General features: G+C 45.3%; 1 protein-coding gene across 19 annotated transcripts in view; it reads left to right on the top strand.

Annotated features, from left to right (window-relative positions):
- Positions 1–18,729, top strand: part of ATP2B2 (ATPase plasma membrane Ca2+ transporting 2) — a 392,914-nt gene that overhangs the window by 340,216 nt on the left and 33,969 nt on the right. For all 19 annotated transcript variants that reach the window (XM_035276284.3, XM_035276294.3, XM_035276289.3 and 16 more), the window contains 2 exons: positions 1,993–2,235; positions 17,754–17,995. In XM_035276284.3, the coding sequence (XP_035132175.1) occupies positions 1,993–2,235; positions 17,754–17,995 (485 nt within the window). The remainder of the gene's footprint in view (positions 1–1,992; positions 2,236–17,753; positions 17,996–18,729) is intronic.

The following is an 18,729-nucleotide window of genomic DNA, read 5'->3' as shown; positions in this document are numbered from 1 at the left end:
GTCACTTGATAAACTTAGGAGAGCACCCCAACACAGGAGAGGCAGACTGTGCCCTCTCTGAGCCTGGACCTGGGAGCCACCATCAAGAGCACAGAGATGACTCACCACTTAGATCAACACTGCCCAAAAAGAGACAGAATGTGAGCCACATGTGCAATTTTAAGTCTCCTAGTAGCGGCCAGGCATGGTGACTCATGCCTGTAATCCCCAGCACTTTGAGAGGCCAAGGCAGGAGGATCACTTGAGCCCAGAAGTTCAAGATCAGCTTGGGCAACATAGTAAGACCTCATCTCTATACAATAAAATAATTTTTTAAAAAAGAAGAAAAAATTTCCAGTAGCTACATTTTTTTAAAAAAGTAAAAAGAAACCATCAAAGTTAATTTTAATAATATAATTTACTTAACCCAATATGTCAAAATTATTATCAATCCAACATGTGATCAATATAAAAATTATTAAATAACTACTTTTACATTTCTTTTTTCATAATATCTTCTAAATGTGAAATGTATTTTACACTTACAGCACATTTCACTTCAGACTAGCAACAGTTCAAGTTCTCAGTAGCCTATACATGTAGTCACAATACATAGGACTACCATATTGGACAGTACAGACTTAGAGATTCTTGAGCCCAACAGACAAACCCTCTTCAGAGAGTGCGGGTGGACTGAGGCCCGACTGAAAGGTCCAGGCTGTGAGGTTAAACGGAGGTAGGTTCAAATCCCAGCTTTAAATCCCTCCAGGTGTGTGATCCTGGTTAGGTCACTTTGCCTAGATTTCTTCAACTGCCAAAATGGATTACTGGAATCTTCTCACATCCCACAGAATTCTTAAAAACATCAGGCAAGTAATTCACAACAGGACTTTGCAAACTGTAACACGTGTTGCAAATTCCAGTTGCTATTAATCCATCAACATGCATTCATTATTTCTGTTATCATAAGTTATAGTAGGAGAAACTGCAAGAGAATATAATCCTAATACTCATTTTTAGTAACATAAAGCTCTATTAAAATTATTCTAACTGTACTTCTTTTTTACCCTGGTTATAAAGAGTTATAATGAGGAGCAAAAATAAAGGAAATATAACTCCTAGGCACAGCCTAGAGCTCTGATTCAGCTGCTACATGAAGAGGGCCTGCATGAAGAACAGCGTTTTCTTGATAACTACTTCATTTGCTTGAGAACCTAGAAGAAGCTGTGAGTGTGGAGTTGGGCCAGAGAGAAAAGAAGGCAGATAGAAGAAAATATTATGTATAGGAATATTCTATTTTTGTTATAAATTTCAAAAAAAAGGATGTTGATATACAAGATGTACCTAGCTCTGCATGGTAGCTTATAGTCAAAATGTTTTCTTTTTCCCTTTTGTGTATATATATATATTTTTAAAGAAATGTGCAGTTTTTATTATGCAAGTGATAATATATGTTAGTCATAGAAAAGACCATAAAAATCTATAATTCTATCACTCAGTGATAATAACATTAATACTTTTATATTTTCCTATATCCTAATTTATTTACTTTTGATAAAATTAAAATGACATTGAAAACCAGGCACCAGTGAAAGAGGATATGTTCAAAAAAATCCATGACCAAATAAGGAACAGATACTTATGTTAGTCTATAAGAAAAAAAAACATTTAAAGTCCTCAGAGAAGAACCAATCTTATTTATCTTCCCCACTCCATCTCCGCTTTTTCCCATAAAGAATGTAGATTACCTCTATAATCCAAACCAGTAAACTCAATTAACTGAATCTTCTAAATGGTTCAGATACTAAAAGAGAAAGAAAAGGGCCACACACACAAAAGAAGCCCAGGTGTAGGAGGGAGCAGCAACCAAGATGCTTTGCAAGTGCAGGAAGCAAAGGGGCAGGCCATGGTGGCTCTGTCTTATTTACTGCGTGTTTACCCAGTGCCTCCAGGCACCCCATGCTCCCCAGCCCCTCTCCTCACTGTTGCCCTCTCACCTGCCCCTTCTCCCAGAAAATGATGAAGGACAACAACCTGGTACGCCACCTGGACGCCTGTGAGACTATGGGCAATGCCACAGCCATCTGCTCAGACAAGACAGGCACGCTGACCACCAATCGCATGACAGTGGTACAAGCCTATGTCGGCGACGTCCACTATAAGGAGATCCCCGACCCCAGCTCCATCAATACCAAGACCATGGAGCTGCTGGTCAATGCCATTGCCATCAACAGCGCCTACACCACCAAGATTCTGGTAAGTGAGTACCAGGCACATCCACCACCAGAGGGAGCAACATCCATGGGATGGTACAGAGGTACTGGGCAGGTTGAGCAATGTGATTCATAGTCTCAAATCCTACTAATGTATTTTGGTATGGTCAGATAGTAAGCAACATTTTTCTCTTTGACTTAATGTACTATTAATATTGCTATAATGTTTGTGTGACAAACCTTTATTGTTAATTATGTTTTTTAAATCCTGTCATTGAACCCCCACTTCTCCTGCCCACACATACACACACACAAACTTTCTATTAGTGTGCTATCCAAAACAGTGGGTTGAAACAAACCTGTGTATTTAGCTTAAAGTCCTGTGAGTCAGCAGTTCATGTTGGGCTCAGCTGGATGGTTCTTCTGGTCTCAGCTGGGATTCTTCCTGCATCTGCAGGAGTTCAAGTGGACAGTTCTGCTGATCTTGGCAGGACTGTAGGCTGATTTAGCATGGGCTCTACTGGGCTGGCTCATCCCTGCCCTGTGTGGTCTCACCTCCTCCAGCAGGCCAGCCTGGGCTTGTTCACATGGTAACAACAGGCCTCTAGGAGAGAGCAGAAGCATGCAGGGTCTCTTGAGACCTGGGCTCTGAACCACCACGTTGTCACTTTTTGCTGCATTCTCTTGGCCAACATAAGTCAGGAGTCCAGCCTAGATTCACAGAGTGGGATAATTTGCTTCACCTCTTGATGAGACATGCTGTAAACCACATGGATTCAAAAAGGAGAATAACTGGCCATTTTCACAGTCTACCACTGATGTTGATGATGTTAGTAATATAATTCATTTTGATAAGAAAAACTCTCAACTTACTGTCTCAGCTAAGCTGCCTTGACTCACCATGCTGTAAACCCTATCTGGTTTAGAAGCAGAGGTTTCTCCTTTGTAATTAACCAGCACTGGATGAAGAGAAACTCAAAGTTCATCCATCCAGATGTCCATCATCTCCCAGATGTGGGGCATTTCTGCCTTGTGAGCATCTGGGTGATTGACTAAGCTTTTTTGTTTACCCTCCCAATGTGCTGAGTGCTGACCTCCTCCTCCTTCTTCCCCTGAGCCAGCTGCAACCTTCTAGATCAGGTTGGGTTTGTGGGAGCTGCTAGCAGCTTTATTGAAAGGGGGAAGAGAGTGTGAGTCAGCAGCAAAGAGCCAAGAGCTGGTAGGGGAAGGAGGAGGAGGCAGCAGCTCCTGCACCCTCTGCTGCAGCTGAGCAGCCACCTGCATCACCCTGGAGCAGCAGGTTAAGGGAGGCAGAACTGACAAAGGGGAAAGTAGGTCAGAGGACACGTGCAGATGTTGATAGAGAACCCTGGGGGTGATCCCAGAAATAACAACGTTTATGTCTTCTTCCCCCACCCCACCCAATTTGGGAATCAAGGGAGATCAACAGTGCTTTATTCTGCTCCCCAGACCTTCCTAAAATAACTGGGATGCTGATAATGATCTCCTCATACAGACATGGCAGAATGGGGAACAGGGCAATTCCCAGAATGGGCTTCAGGCAATAGGGGCAGTCATGTGGGCACAGCCCTGTTGGGGGACTTGGATTGAAATTTGTGTAATGCAATTATAGGCAAAAAGAGCCCTTGGGGTCTGCCAGGAAGACTGAGGAAACCTCTCCACAGTGATGAGTCTCAATTAAGCAGTGCTATTTAGCACTGGTGACAAAGCTGAAATGCCATTTCCAGATGTTGGTGGATAGAGTCTGTCCATGTGGCATAAAGGACAGGGGTCAGTCAGCCCATCTGAGGAGAAGGTGCAGCTGCTAAAGCTGGAGAGAGGTCAGGGATCTGGGAACTGGGGTCCTTGGTTTGTAATCCAAGGCAGGTCCCTTACCTCTCAGGCACCAGAGTCCCCTCTATGCCTGGAATCCTGGCATCGTAGGATACCTGTGCCTGTATTTCTGGGTCTTTTTTGTAGGTTCCCTGGCACATGTCCCCTGGCCACATAATTCTCTTTGCCGGGAGCTGACAGCCATCTATATGGGAAGGACAGTAGAGCGTCTGTGTAACCAGGTAGTGGTTAAAACTTGGACTCTGAAGCCAGACTGCCTTCGTTCAAGTCCCTCAACAGCTATATGAATATAAACAAATTATTCAACCTCTCGGTGCCTCAGTTTCCTAAGGGAAGGGGAGAACCTTTGATCGTTGTGAGGATAAAGTGAGTAGTTAATGGAAAATGCTTAGCACATAGCACTCAATGTGACTAGTATTGTAGTTATTCAGCAATAAAAATCACCCACTGAAAGGGGATTCCAACTGTAGCAATGCAGAGGCTAACAAATAAATAGACAGCAGAGATATCAGGTCTAGAGAGGGAAAGGCTATTGCCCAAAACCATTTAGCCAGTTATTGGCAAAGCTAACCCATGGGTACCCTAAAGCCAGCTGTTGGGTCAGATGTTCAGACTAGGTTCCTGGTCATAGAAACCAACCCTGTAGCACCTCTATCCTACAGTCTGCTTGGAAGAAAGGTCTGGGGTCCCCAGAGGGTGAGATTCACAGCCAGGGCCTGCCAGCTCTATGGGGCAAAAGGCCTCCCTGGGGCTGCCCTTTCTAGGCTCAGACAAAGACTAAGAGGCTGGAGCTGCTCAGCTCAGGGCAGACATTCAGCCACCCTCCAGACCAGGATAGGAAATCTAGATTGCAGGACATTCTGAAACCATACAAGAGGGGACAGGGCAGGAAGGACATGCAATGTCCACCAGCTTCACCACCCATCAGCTTTAACTGGGAAATGAGCCTGGACTGGGAAAAATAAGACCCTGGGCAGGGCTGGGCTCCTATAGGCTGTATTTCCCCCTCCACAAAGATGCCAGTTCCTCTGTGTCTTCTTGCTATCTGAGGCAGGCTGCGGACTTTTTGAGAGCAAGAGACAGCTGAGTCTTCTTTCATCTGCCTCAGATAAACTTTTGGGAAGTGCTGGGTGGATGGGTGATGTATGTGAATGGACTGGTGAATAAATGTGTAGATGAGTAATCAATGAGATGAGGGGTAGGTAGGGAGAAGAAGAGATGGGTGAATGAGTAATGGGTAGGTAGATGGATGTGTGGATGGATGAGTGAGTGGATGGGTGGATTGATCGGTAGATGAATAGACAGATAGGTGGATGGATGAGTGAATGGATGAACCCGTGAGTCAGTGGGTGGATAAATGGTGGTTAGGTGGATGGATGAATAGATAGATGGATAGGTGGATGTGATGGTTGGTAAATGGATGGATGGATATGTTGGTTGGTGGATGGATGGGTGGATGTGTGGATGTGTTAGCTGAAAGGTGGGTGGATGGATAGATAGATGGAAGGATGGATGGATGGATAGGTAGATGAGATATGTTAATTGCTAAATGGAATGGAATGGTGGATGAATAGATGGATGAATGAACAGATGGATGGATGAATATGTGAGTGGGTAGATCAGTGACTATGAATTTATAGGAGTCTTAAGGCAGGACTGTTGTCTCTACCTTCTACTTTTTTTTCTTGTGGCAGCAAGAGGCAGGATTTGGCCTGGGCCAATACCAGTGCTCTCACTACCTCCAGCTTGCTGAGCTGGTCTCTTCCACAGCTACCCTCAGCCATCCAGGCAGCATTGATCCTTAGACCTCCCAATTAGCTGACATCTTTTACTGAAAAAAAAAAGAATTTTCAAGGATAGATTGCAAGGTCTACAAGGATTCACAAACTTTAGAGACCACCTAGTTAAACCCCCTCAGTTTACTCTGAGAAACAGGAAGGGATTTGTCCCAAGTTACCCCATTGGTTAGTGACGTTAGAATCCAGGTGTTCCAATACCTATCTCAGGAAGCAATGGTTAAGAGGTTTGACTCTAAAGTCCAACAGACCAACGTTCATATCCCAGTCCCAACACTCACCACCTGAGGGACCCTGAGCCAGTTACTTAACCTCTCTGAGCATGTGTTTTTCAGGCTATAAAGTGAGCATATCATTATTGCTAACATTCACTTAGCTAGGCTAAATGCTGGGTGCTCACCTTACCTTGCTTTATATGACAGCCCACAAAATAGGTGACACCACACCCCATTGCATAGATAAGGACCCTGAAGTTGGAGCAGTTAAGGAACATGCTGAGAGTACCTGAGCAGGTCTGAGGCCAGGCCAGGATTGGAACCCAAATCTGTACAATTCCAAGCCCAGGCAGGTCCCCGCCACTTCTCTGCCCTGAGGCTGTTTGTCCAAGGGCTTAGACAAGCTGAGGTGTGTGCAGTGCCCCACACAGTGCTTGACACAGATCAGGTGCTCAGTCCAAGGCAGTCATGACTCTGTTTCCCCCTGCTGCTCTTTCTGAGCCTTCCCCTCTGTAGTTTGCTATGCCAGCCACTGTCTTTCTTTTTTTTTTTTTTTTTTTCTTTTTTTTGAAAGAAAGAGAAAGAGGAAGAGAGAACAGAAGTCTTGCTCTATTGCCCAGGCTGAAATGCAATCTAAAAATAGGTATTAAAAACCTCTTTTATGCCGATAGTTGTGCTTAACAGCAGAGACGGGAAGGAATAAGGGAAGAAAATAACAAACAGCCAACAAATATTTCATTTAAGTCTGTGAAATGCTGTGCAAATGCTGAAGAGTGATTTACTTCCAATTATGTGGTCACTTTCAAAATAGGTGTAATGTAATACTGAGAAAAATGTATGTTCTGTGGACCTGGGGTGAAGAATTCTATAAATATTCACTGAGTTTACTTGCTCCAGGTCTGAGTTCAAATCATAGATGTCCCTGTTAATTTTCTATCTCGTTGATCCGTCGAATATTAACAATGTGGTGTCAAAGTCTCCCGCTATTATTGTGCGGGAGTCCAAGTCTCTTTATAAGTCATTAAGAACTTGTCTTATGTATCTGGGTGTTCCTATATTGGGTGCATATATATTTATGATCATTGACTCCTGTTGTTGCGTTGGTCCGTTTACCATTATGTAATGTCCTTCTTTGTTTCTTTTAGTCTTTGTTACTATTAAAGTCTATTTTGTCAGAGACGAAAGTTACAACTCCTGGGTTTTTGTTTTTTCTCTCCATTTGTTTGGTGAGTCTTCTTCCAACCTTCTGTTTTGAGTCTTTATGTGTCCTTGCTTATGAGATGGATCTGGATGCAGAGTGCTGACTTTTTATTCAGTTTGCATGTCTGTGTCTTTGATTGGGGCATTTAATGCATTTAAATTTAGGATTAATATCGATATTTGTGAGTTTAATATTGTCGTTTAATGCAAGCTGGCTATTCTGCCCGTTAGTTGATATAGATTCTTCATTATGGAGATACTCTTTACCTTTTGATAAGTTTTTGGGATGACTGATACTGGTTGTTCCTTTCTGTGTATAGTGCTTCTTTCAGAAGCTCTTATAAAGCAGGCCTGGTGGTGATGAAATCTCTGAGTGCTTGCTTGTTTGCAAAAAAATTTATTTTCCCTTCATTTATGAAGTTTAATTTGGCTGGATATGAGATTCTAGGTTGAAAATTCTTTTCTTTGAGGATATTGAATATTGACCCCCACTCTCTTCTAGTTTGTAGGGTTTCTGCTGAGAGATCTGCTGTGAGTCTGATAGGCTTCCCTTTATGGGTAACCTGACCTTTCTCTCTAGCTGCCCTTAGAATTTTCTCCTTTATTTCAACCCTGGTGAATCTAGCGATTATGTGTCTTGGGGTTGCTCTACTTGAGGAATATCTTTGTGGTGTTCTCTGTATTACCTAGAGTTGAGTATTGTCCTGCCTTACTAGGTTAGGAAAGTTTTCCTGTATAAAAATCTGAAGAATATTTTCCAGCTTGGATGCATTCTCTTCACAACATTCAGGTACACCTATCAAACGTAAATTAGGTCTTTTCACATAGTCCCATATTTCTTGGAGACTTTGCTCATTCCTTTTTACTCTTTCTTCTCTAATCTTGTCTTCTCATTTCATTTCATTAAGTTGGTCTTCAACCTCTGATATCTTTTCTTCTGCTTGATCAATTCGACTGTGCATACTTTGCAGAGTTCTCGTATTGTATTCTTCAGTTCCATTAATTCACTTATATTCCTCTCTAGATTGTCTATTCTCGTTAGGATTTCGTCAAACCTTTTTTCAAGGTTCTTAGTTTCTTTACATTGGCCTAGAACATGTTCTTTTAACTCACAGAGGTTTCTTGATTATCCACTTTCTGAAGCCTAATTCTGTTATTGGAATGCACTTGTTCTCCATCAGGCCTTGTTCCCTTGTCGATGAGGAACTGTGATCCCCTGTAGAGGGAGAGGCATTCTGATTTTGGGTATTCTCAGCCTTTTTACACTGGTTTCTTCCCATGATTGTAAATTTATCACCTGTCGTCTTTGTAATTACTGACTTTCACATTAGGTGTCCAAGTGGACATCCAACTTGTTGATTCCCAGCACCGGAATCTGAGCAACCCACTGCGTCAGTTAAAACAGCGGCATTAAGATTCATGGTGCTTTTCTGCCCGGGAATCTCCGGTCTGGCTTCCTTCTTGAGTCCCTTTTCGATCAGCTGAATAGGTGACTCTGCCTTCCCAGAGCTCCAAACGTCGACCAAAAGGGAACCCAATCCCGTTTACTCTGCAGCAAGAACTCCAGAGCCGGGGCGCCGGAAAAACCACTGCGCCAGCCACAAGAGTCGCGCTGGTGACCCGTGGGGCTCCTCCACTGGGAATCTCCTGATCCGTGAGCAACAAAAATTCGTCTGAAAGTGTGGCATCCTCTCGTTCTCTGTGCTTTCACTGGGAGCTACAATCCCGAGCTGCTAGTAATCAGCCATCTTGGATCTCTCTCCACCACTCTTTCTTGACCCTCTACATGCCTTTCAGATGAGCTGGCCAAATAGGACCATTCCCATCTCGCAGCTATGAAAACCACACTGCAGAAACAGAAAGGGTCCTACAGGATTGCTCCTGACCACCAAGTGGCAGAGCTAGGCCCAGAGAATTCTGGAGGAATTCACCAAGAAGGCAGGGGCAAGAGTATTCCAGGCAGGGGGCACAACCCTGCGAAGACCCAGAGACCTTAAGCTGTGTGGCGCACTTAGGAAACATGGTGCTTCATGGACCTTTCTGCAGGGCCAGAATGTTGAAAGGTGAGGCCAGGAGGACTCGGGGGAGCCAGAGGTACCAAGTTAGCCCCTAATGGGCTTTCTCTTCCCTGTGCTCAGAAGAACTACCCCAGGCACAGGTGGAGGGTGTTACCAGGGCTGAGGCTGCAGGCTGAGAGGCTGCTCAGGGGCCCAGCCCCACCCCGTGCCCCATCCTTTCTGAGAATGGCAAAGCCTTTTTCCTTTCCATTCTTATTTCTTCATTAGAAACTAAAGTTGCCCTCAGAGGGAAGCTGCGTGAATCATCTTTTAGTCAGAAATTGCTTCCCTGCCTCAGAAATCCTGGCACACCCTCAGATTCGCTTTGCGGTCTCCAACGCTTTGTACATCAAGACTTCCACTTGCAGCTCTGGCCGCCCTGCTACTCTTCCCGCTGCAGCTCAGCTTTCAGATGGAAATCGCTCTTTCCTCCAACTCTGGAGGCACCCCGCTTCCTTGGGAAAACATCCCTGTTCTGCCCATGTCTGTTAGTGTACTGAAACCACCCACGCGAACTTAAATTTTCTACTTCACTAGACCTCTTTTAGAGGAGGTTGCCACTACAGTTGACATTTGAACTATTAAACTGAGGATGGGCACTTGTGGAGCTGAACTGTTGGAAGTTTATGGCATATTTCTGAAACGTAAGCTATTGAGAGAAAAATAAATCTCCCTGGAGCCCCCAAATGGTTCTGAAGGAAGGATTCCCTCTGTAGAATGGTTTTCCTGACTAGAGAAGTCAAGCTTAGCCAGCTGGTCCCCAGCACACCCCATTCTACATGGAGGTGGCCACAAGGCCAATAACCCCAGAAGGGAGGAGGGTCGGCTGTGTCGTATTTCCCATAAATCTTAGAACCTAGCAGATGGTAGGAAGGGCTTAGGAGAAAGGGGAAGAGGGAAAGCAGAGACAGCCCTTGAATTCAGATCTCGTGACACCAAACCCAGGGCTCCATCTAATATTTGAGTGAGCTTCAAAGTCCCCCTGAGCCAGGCCATGACCCAAGACTGGGCTCTGGCCATGCCAAGAAGGTCAGAAAGTGTGGAAGGCAGTGGAAGGGACTTAGCAGGGCACTGAGGTGGGGAGGTGGGCCATGGAGTATGCAAAACAGCAGGGACCTGGGTGTTGAATTCAACAAGGGTTTTGCATTTGGTTTTTTGCAAACATAGTCTCTCAAAGAAGAGTTTAAAGGAAATCACCCCAGATGGGGAATTCCAGTTTTTAACAGAGCTGTTGGTCCCTGCATCCCAACCCTTTATCCTGATCCTCACACAGTGACATACACACACACCACACACACCACACGTTGTGCTCATACAACACACAGCACACAACACTTATCACACACATCATGCAAACACACAACACACATATACTACCTACCACACACAACACACACATCATGCAAACACACAACACATATACCACCTACCACACACACCTCACACAAACACAACACACATACACCACCTACCACTCACATACAACACATACCACACATATACAACACATACCATATACATAAACCACTACTCATCACACACATTATACACATCACACATACAACACACACCCAACACTCACCACACACCACACATACACCACCCATCATGCACATACAACACAAAACACCATGCAAACACACAACACACATACACCATCTACCACACACAACACACATCACATAAACACAACACATACCACCTACCACACATACAACACACACATACCATATCACACACACCACACATACAACATACAACACACACATACCACTTGACATACAACACACAACACATGCATACACCACCCACCACACACATACAACACACAACACATACAAAAAACACCACTCATCACACATACAACACAAACACAACACACCACATGTATAACACACACCACACACATGCCACCTACCATGAACATGCAACATATACCACATACACCACTCACTACTCATACCACACATACAATACACACACAATAGTCACCACACACATCACACACACCACACATGTAACACAACACACAATACTCATAACACATCAGTCATCACATACAACACACATACACCACCTACCGCACACATAACAACACACTACCCACACGAAATACATATACCACTCATCACACACATAACAAACCTGTACCACATTACCACGCACAGAAAACACACCACACACACAACACATCAACACAACACACACACCATCACCACACACAATACACATCACACACATCACACATACAACACACCGATTACACATGCCATGCACATATAACACACACCACTCACACGCAAACACAGTACTCACCACACACATACAACGTACACCATACACACCACTTATCACACATACTACACAGCACATATATACCACCTTTCACCCACATCAAACACACACCACATGTACATCACCTACTATGCACATATAACACACACACAGCACACACAACACACACCATACAGAACACATACCACACTCATACAATGCACAACCCACATGCCACACACACAACACACATTATGCACCACACACACACCAAACATACCAGACACACGCAGTCCAAACACATCATATACATGCACACACCACACACACAGACAAGTACACTACACATATACACACACCACAACACATACACAACAAACACACCACAGACACACACCCCATGCATCTCTCACACACATACTCACACGTGCGCACACACACACAGTGCACTGGTGAGCTGGGGAAGCCTAGAAGTCTGCTCTCCGGGAGTGTAGCGCCTCTGCATTCCAGGAGGTTTCTGTCGTCCTGGACACCCACACCCACCTCCTGCCCTCCCCACCTCTGGAGAAAAGCCCAGGGCTTGCTGGCCCTGCACAGCCACCTCACTCTTCTCAAAAGGCAGGCCTTTAGAGGATGATTCTGGGGCCAAGTTCTGCCAGAAAGTTCGTCCCACCTGGCGTCCTGTTGGCAGCACCCACACACAAACGCAAAATTATTCATTGATTCATTGGACCAGTGTTCACTGGCAGCCCATGGCACTGGTGGGGCAGGGGTGTGGGGATGAATGAGGCAAACTGCCCTGCCCTGATGACTCTGAGCCAGTTGTGTTGGTCAGGGGAGAGGCAGGCTTCTGGGAGAGATGATCTGTGGGCTCAGGGCCCAGACCCCCTATGTCAGCTCCTAGCTAGTTAGACCCTGCCTTGCCATGCAGCCTCGCCTCTCCCAGCCTCAGCTGTGCACAACTGCAAAATGTGAGGAAGAGCAGCCCCTGCTTCGTATGCAGCTGTGAGCCTATGATTAGGTGATGCATGTGAAGAGTTCAGTAGAGTGATGAGCGCAGAGCAGGCATTTGGGGAAACGGGCATGGCTGCAACTGTTGAGATTGGGCTTCCAGGCATCAGGGGAGGCTTCCCTGCTGATGCCTGTCCTTTAAAGGATGCTGGTTGGGTCACCAGAGAGAGCCAATTATCATAAAGTTGTTTTCTAATGGCCTCAGAAAAATCATCACATTGCAGCTACTGCAGTTTACTGTGCTATGAGGTTTGTTTGGAAGCTATTTTGTTTGTTTTTGTGACAAAGTCTTGCTTTGACTCCCAGGCTGGAGTGCAGTGACATGATCTCAGCTCACTGCAACCTCCGCCTCCCAGGTCTGTGCTATTCTCCTGCCTCAGCTTCCTGAGTAGCTGGGATTACAGGTGCCTGCCACCAGGCCCAGCTAATTTTTGTATTTTTAATAGAGACGGGATTTCAACTCCCAACCCCAAGTGATCTGCCCGCCTCAGCTTCTCAGAGTGCTGGGGTTACAGGTGTGAGCCACTGCACTTGGCCTGCTTGGGAGCTTTTTAAGTTATGTTTTTATTTTTTTAATTTGCATAAAATACTTATACCATAAAATGTACAAACTTGACCATTTTTAAGTGTATAATAGTATTAAGTACATTCACATTGTGTACAAATCATCTCCAGAACTCATTTCAGGTTGCAAAACTAAAACTCCATACCCATTAAATGGTAAGTTTCCATTCCCCTCTCCTCCCACATCTGGCACCCACCATTCGACTTCTGTAAATCTGACTGCTCCAGCAGCTCCTATGGGTGGAGTTACACAGTTTTGACCTTTTTTGACTGGTTTATTTCATTAGCATAATGTTTTCATGGTTCCTTCATGCTGTAGCATGTGTCAGAATTTACTGTATGGATAAATCGCGTTTTGTTTAGCCATTTATCTGTTGACGGACACTTAGGTTGTATCCACCTCTTAGACTTTCTGATTAATGCTGCCTTGAACATAGGTATACAAATATTTCTTTGAGTCTTTGTCTTCAGTTATTTGGGGCATATTCCCCAGAATCAGACTTTCTGGATCATAGAGTAATTTCATGTTTAATTTTTTGAGGAACTACATACTGTTTTCCATAATGGCTGTACCATTTGACATTTCCACCGATAGGGCACAAGGGTTCCTGTTTCTCCTCATCCTTACCAACATGAGTTTTTGTTTGTTTGTTTGTTTGTTTGTTTGTTTAATAGTAGCCATCCTAATGGGTGATGCATGCTATGGTTTTTCTTAATCCCATTTTTGCAAATGTTGTCCATAATTTGTGCTCTTCAAATCATCATTCATTGATCATAGCTCCATTCACTTCCCAGCATCCCAAAACAAGAGCATGAACTGTCCTTTCAAAAGTCTGACCATGGCTGCACCCAGCATTCCCTAAGGGCCCAACACCATGCAGAGAAATGTGCTGGATGAAGCTGGAACTGGAATCAGGGATTAGGGGCAGCCCCAGACCTGGCCCTCCACAGGTCTGTGACTAGGAGCAAGTCACAGACCGGGGCCTGTTCTCCGTGCCTCAAAACAGGAACAATACCAATGCCTTAACTCCCTTACAAAGTGGGAGCCCTGGAGATAAAAAGGCTTGTGGAAATTCTACAGCGAGAGCAAAACTTCTGTGTTTGTCAGGATTTTAAAAAGCCAAAAGAGAAAAGGGGAGGGTCCCTGGTTCTTAGTAATGCACGTAGGCGATTTCGGAGCTCAAATTCATGGAAACAAATTGAATTACGGAGGAGGCAGCTCTGCCATTTCCAACCACGGATTGTTTGAAATCCTTTTAGAGGAAAATTAAAATATTTCACAGAGGGTAATAAAATGCTGAGTGTTTTGCAGGCATGACTGCTCAGCTCTCTTGGGCAAATAAGTAATTAGGCATTTTTATTTAAGTCCTCAGTGTCGTCATTTTCTTTCATTAGTAGAGGGAGAAAAAGCTATTATGGAAAATACATAAACTCTGGAAATCAACAGAAAATTATAAAACTGCATATATATATATATATATATATATATATATATAGAGAGAGAGAGAGAGAGAGAGAGAGAGAGAGAGAGAGGGAGGGAGAGAGAGAGAGAGCGCACACAATAACAGCATACTGCAGAAAGGGAAGATGTTAGAACTTATTTTCCCAAACTTCGAACATGGGAAGCTATGTCAAATATTCTCTGCTTCTAAATAAAAACCTATCAAAGAGCTTGGGAGTGGGGCTTCTTCCAAGGCACAGGATGCCTTCGCTCAGTATGGCCATGGGAGCTGGGGAGGTGCTGTGAGCCTCGCTCCCTATCCACGGCCCCATACCATCCACTGAGGGACCTGCAGTTCCTCCTCACTCTACCCTTCTTCACCACGTCCACTTTAAGGAAAGGGTTGATATTTCTCTGAGCCAGAAATCATGTGCTCCAGCCTCTCCTTTTTACAGATGAGGACCTGGTTTAGGTTCAAAGGCTCTTTTTTTCCTGTGCATCCCCAGGTCTCAGGGCCACTGCATGTCGATGCCTGTATCCCCCCATGTGAATCGGTCTGCTTCTTGGCCCAAGCCCTAGCTGCAGAAGAGGGGAGAACAGGCCAGGGATATGTCCGGTTGCTGACAGAGGGTCCGCCCTGTCCCTCCACAACTAGTCCGTGCTGTTGTCTTCTTGAGTTCACCTTCTTCCTGTGTGGGCTTCTCTTTTGGGTGATATGAGAGAGACTGATGACAGGATGCAGAGAGCTCCTTGTCAGAGGTTCGTCTGGTACTTCAGGGGGACACAGGCATGTTCATAGCTATTTCTTCTTTAGAATCTCTTTAGAGTTTGGGTTTATCTCTGATTTCTTTCACCACCCCTGAAGCCACCTCCACCTGTGTCACCCATATGAATTTTCTTTAAGTGGCATGAGTGGGTGTGTGTACATTGGGGTATGGGGGCTGCACATGGGAGGCGCCTACAAAAATCTGCATTTCCACAGCCTCCTGTGAATCCCACATCAGTGCCCATATGGAGGCATCTCATCTTTACCATTAACCATTAACCTTTGTCTTCCACACCACTCTGGTCTGCATTGAGCCATCTAGCAAATGGTTAATAAGCACCTGCCATGTGCTGGGCTTCCCACCAACCCTGAGAACCCAGAGAGGAATAGAATGCAGAGGAAGACAACAGACACACGAGGCAGTTTTCAAAAACAGGGAGATATTTTGAGCTGGTCCTTAAAAGATAAGAGGGGGTTTGCCTGGCAGGGAAGGGAGAGGGACCCACCTGGGAGGAGCAGCAGAGGCAAAGGCACAGAGGCATGAAAACAGCCCATGGTTGGGCCGCCGTGTGAGGAAGTGACAGGTGCTGGGGAGAGGCAGGTGGTGCTCTGGGAGTCTCCAGGGCAGGAGCTAATGGTGTTACACAGCCCTGCAGTGGGCACAGGGCCAGCATGAAGCAGGTGCCAAAGAGTATGTGTCTAATGTGTGAGGGGGAGAAGGAAATGAGGGAGGGACTCAGGGAAGGGATAAGTCGTTGCAGTGTGTTCATATCATGGCATCTGTAGAGCAGTTAAAGAGGAACACACTAGGCCATAAAGATGAACGAATCTCAAAAACAGAATGGTACAGCCGGGCACAGCTATGGTCAGGTGCAACGGTTCACACCTGTAATCCCAGTACTTTGGGAGGCCAAGGCAGGTGGATTAGTTGAGGTCAGGGATTTGAGACCTGCCTGGCCAATGTGGTGAAACCCCATCTCTACTAAAAATACAAAAATTAGCCAAGCGTGATGACACATACTTGTAATTCCAAACTCGGGAGGCCAAGGTGGGAGAATCACTTGAACCCAGGAGGAAGAGGTTGCAGTGAGCCAAGATTGCACCACTGCACTCCAGCCTGTGCAACAGAGTGAAACTCCACCTCAAAATAAAAAAGACACACACACAATGTTACATGAGAAAAGCAGGTTACAGAAAAGTGTGTACAGTCTCCTGACAGGAAGTGTGCCACATGCAGAACAGCACCACACAGCCACACAGACTCTCATTAGGTTAAACTGCATGAACTTGCCTATGTTTGACCATTTTTGACATTCAAAAATAACAGTTTTCATTGGTTCAACCTGATTGAAATCACAAGGGACAGTCTGTTCGTCCCATGGAATACCACTCAGCAATCAAAAGGAACAGATTATCAGCACATGCAGCAACTTGCCTGGATCTCAAGGGGATTCTGCTGAGCAAAGCAGCCAAGCTCTGAAAGTTACAGACTGTATTATTCCATGTATATAATAGGCTGGAAATGACAAAAGTGTGAAAACAGGGAAGAGATAAGTGGCTCCCATGGCCAGAGAGTGGCGAAAGAGAGAGGTGACCATCACTTTAAAAACAGGGCAGTACAAAGACACTTGTGATAAACTCTCCCGAATCTTAACAATGGTGGTGGCCACATTAACCCACATGTGGTGCCATTGCATAGGAAATACACATGGGCACACACACACACACACACACACACAAGCGCGTGTAAAGCTGGTGAAATCTCAACAAGGTCAGCTTCCATGTGTCAGCATCCCAATCTCAGCTGTGGTACTTGTATTAATACTAAGGTGATAACATTGGGGGAAACTGGATGAAGGGGGTACAGCACCTCTGTGTATTGTCTCTTATTGCATGCAAATTATAATTATCTCAAAATTAACAGTTAAATACACACGCAGTAATGATTAATGTCAAATTTAAGACAGAAGTTGTTTCTGGGACAAGGTATGAATTATGCATATGGGGAGAGGTTTGCAGAGGGGATTCAACTTTATCTGTAATGTTCTACTTAGAAAAATCTGAGGCAGGTATGGCATAATGTTAAGATGCTACAAAGCTGGATGGTAGGCACATAACTGTTACAACATTCTCTTTTTTATGTTTGAAATTTTTAATTCATATTTTTTTAAAAAGCTAATCTTGCTTCACTCCTTTCATCTGGAGCCAGGACTGGACCTGGGATGCAGAGCCCTGAGGTAGCAGGGGATGGGCCAAGGACTCCCTCAGGGTTCAGCCCGCAGAGACCACCTGGTGGCAATCCAGAGCCTCAGTGGCAGCCAGGGCAGGAGCTCCCCTGCCACAGGCTCCACCAGGTCCCAGCCACTCATGTCTCTCTCCCCAGCCCCCGGAGAAGGAGGGTGCCCTGCCTCGGCAGGTGGGCAACAAGACGGAGTGTGGCCTGCTGGGCTTTGTGCTGGACCTGAAGCAGGACTATGAGCCCGTGCGCAGCCAGATGCCAGAGGAGAAGCTGTACAAAGTGTACACCTTCAACTCCGTGCGCAAGTCCATGAGCACCGTCATCAAGCTGCCCGACGAGAGCTTCCGCATGTACAGCAAGGGGGCTTCTGAGATCGTGCTCAAGAAGTAAGCACTGGCAGGGTGCTGGGCTGAGGGCTGTGCCCTGGTGCAGGGCACTGGGGATGTCAGGGTCATACAGCATGGCTGCTACCCAGGCCAGGCCCAGCAGCCTCCCCGGCTGGAATGGCCGTCTAGCACCCAGAGCCACAGAGGGCCCTGCCCAAGGTCATCCAGCAAGACTCACCTTCACTTTTATGCCCCTTGCCCGCTGTGTTTTCCATTATATCCTCTTAAACATTTCTATAGCCAGAGTCCTCCCCCTCCTCCTCCCTAAGCCACTGGTTCGTCAGGAATTTCTACCCATTATCACACTTAGATCTCTCTTATTTCGCTTTCTTTAGCATAGAGTTGGTTGATGGTCGCTATTTTCATTATTAACCACACTCCTCTGACTCCAGAAAAGTGCTGGAAATAAGCTTAGTGAACTAAACAAATCCCTTCTCCTCTCTGGCCTCAGTTTCCCCACTTGCACACTGAGGAGATTGATGTAGCCCCCAGTGGTTCTTAACCCTAGCTACACATTGGAATCACTCCAAGGAGTGTTTTAAAAAAAATTGATTCACCCCAGACAAATTGAACTGGAACCTCTGGGGCAAGGCTGATGCATGGATATTTATTAAAGGCTCCCCCAAGCAATTCTAATGTGCAGGCAGTGTCAAGAACTTCTAGCCTGGGTTTTAAGTGCTTTGTAAACCATTTCGGCTGTGGAAATGCTATTTCAGATGAATCTTGTGAACATA

This window comes from Callithrix jacchus, chromosome 15 (assembly GCF_049354715.1).
Source record: "Callithrix jacchus isolate 240 chromosome 15, calJac240_pri, whole genome shotgun sequence".
NCBI classification, from domain to species: domain Eukaryota; kingdom Metazoa; phylum Chordata; class Mammalia; order Primates; family Cebidae; genus Callithrix; species Callithrix jacchus.
Note: the sequence above shows the minus strand (reverse complement) of the source record. Positions and strands in the feature narration are given on the sequence as shown.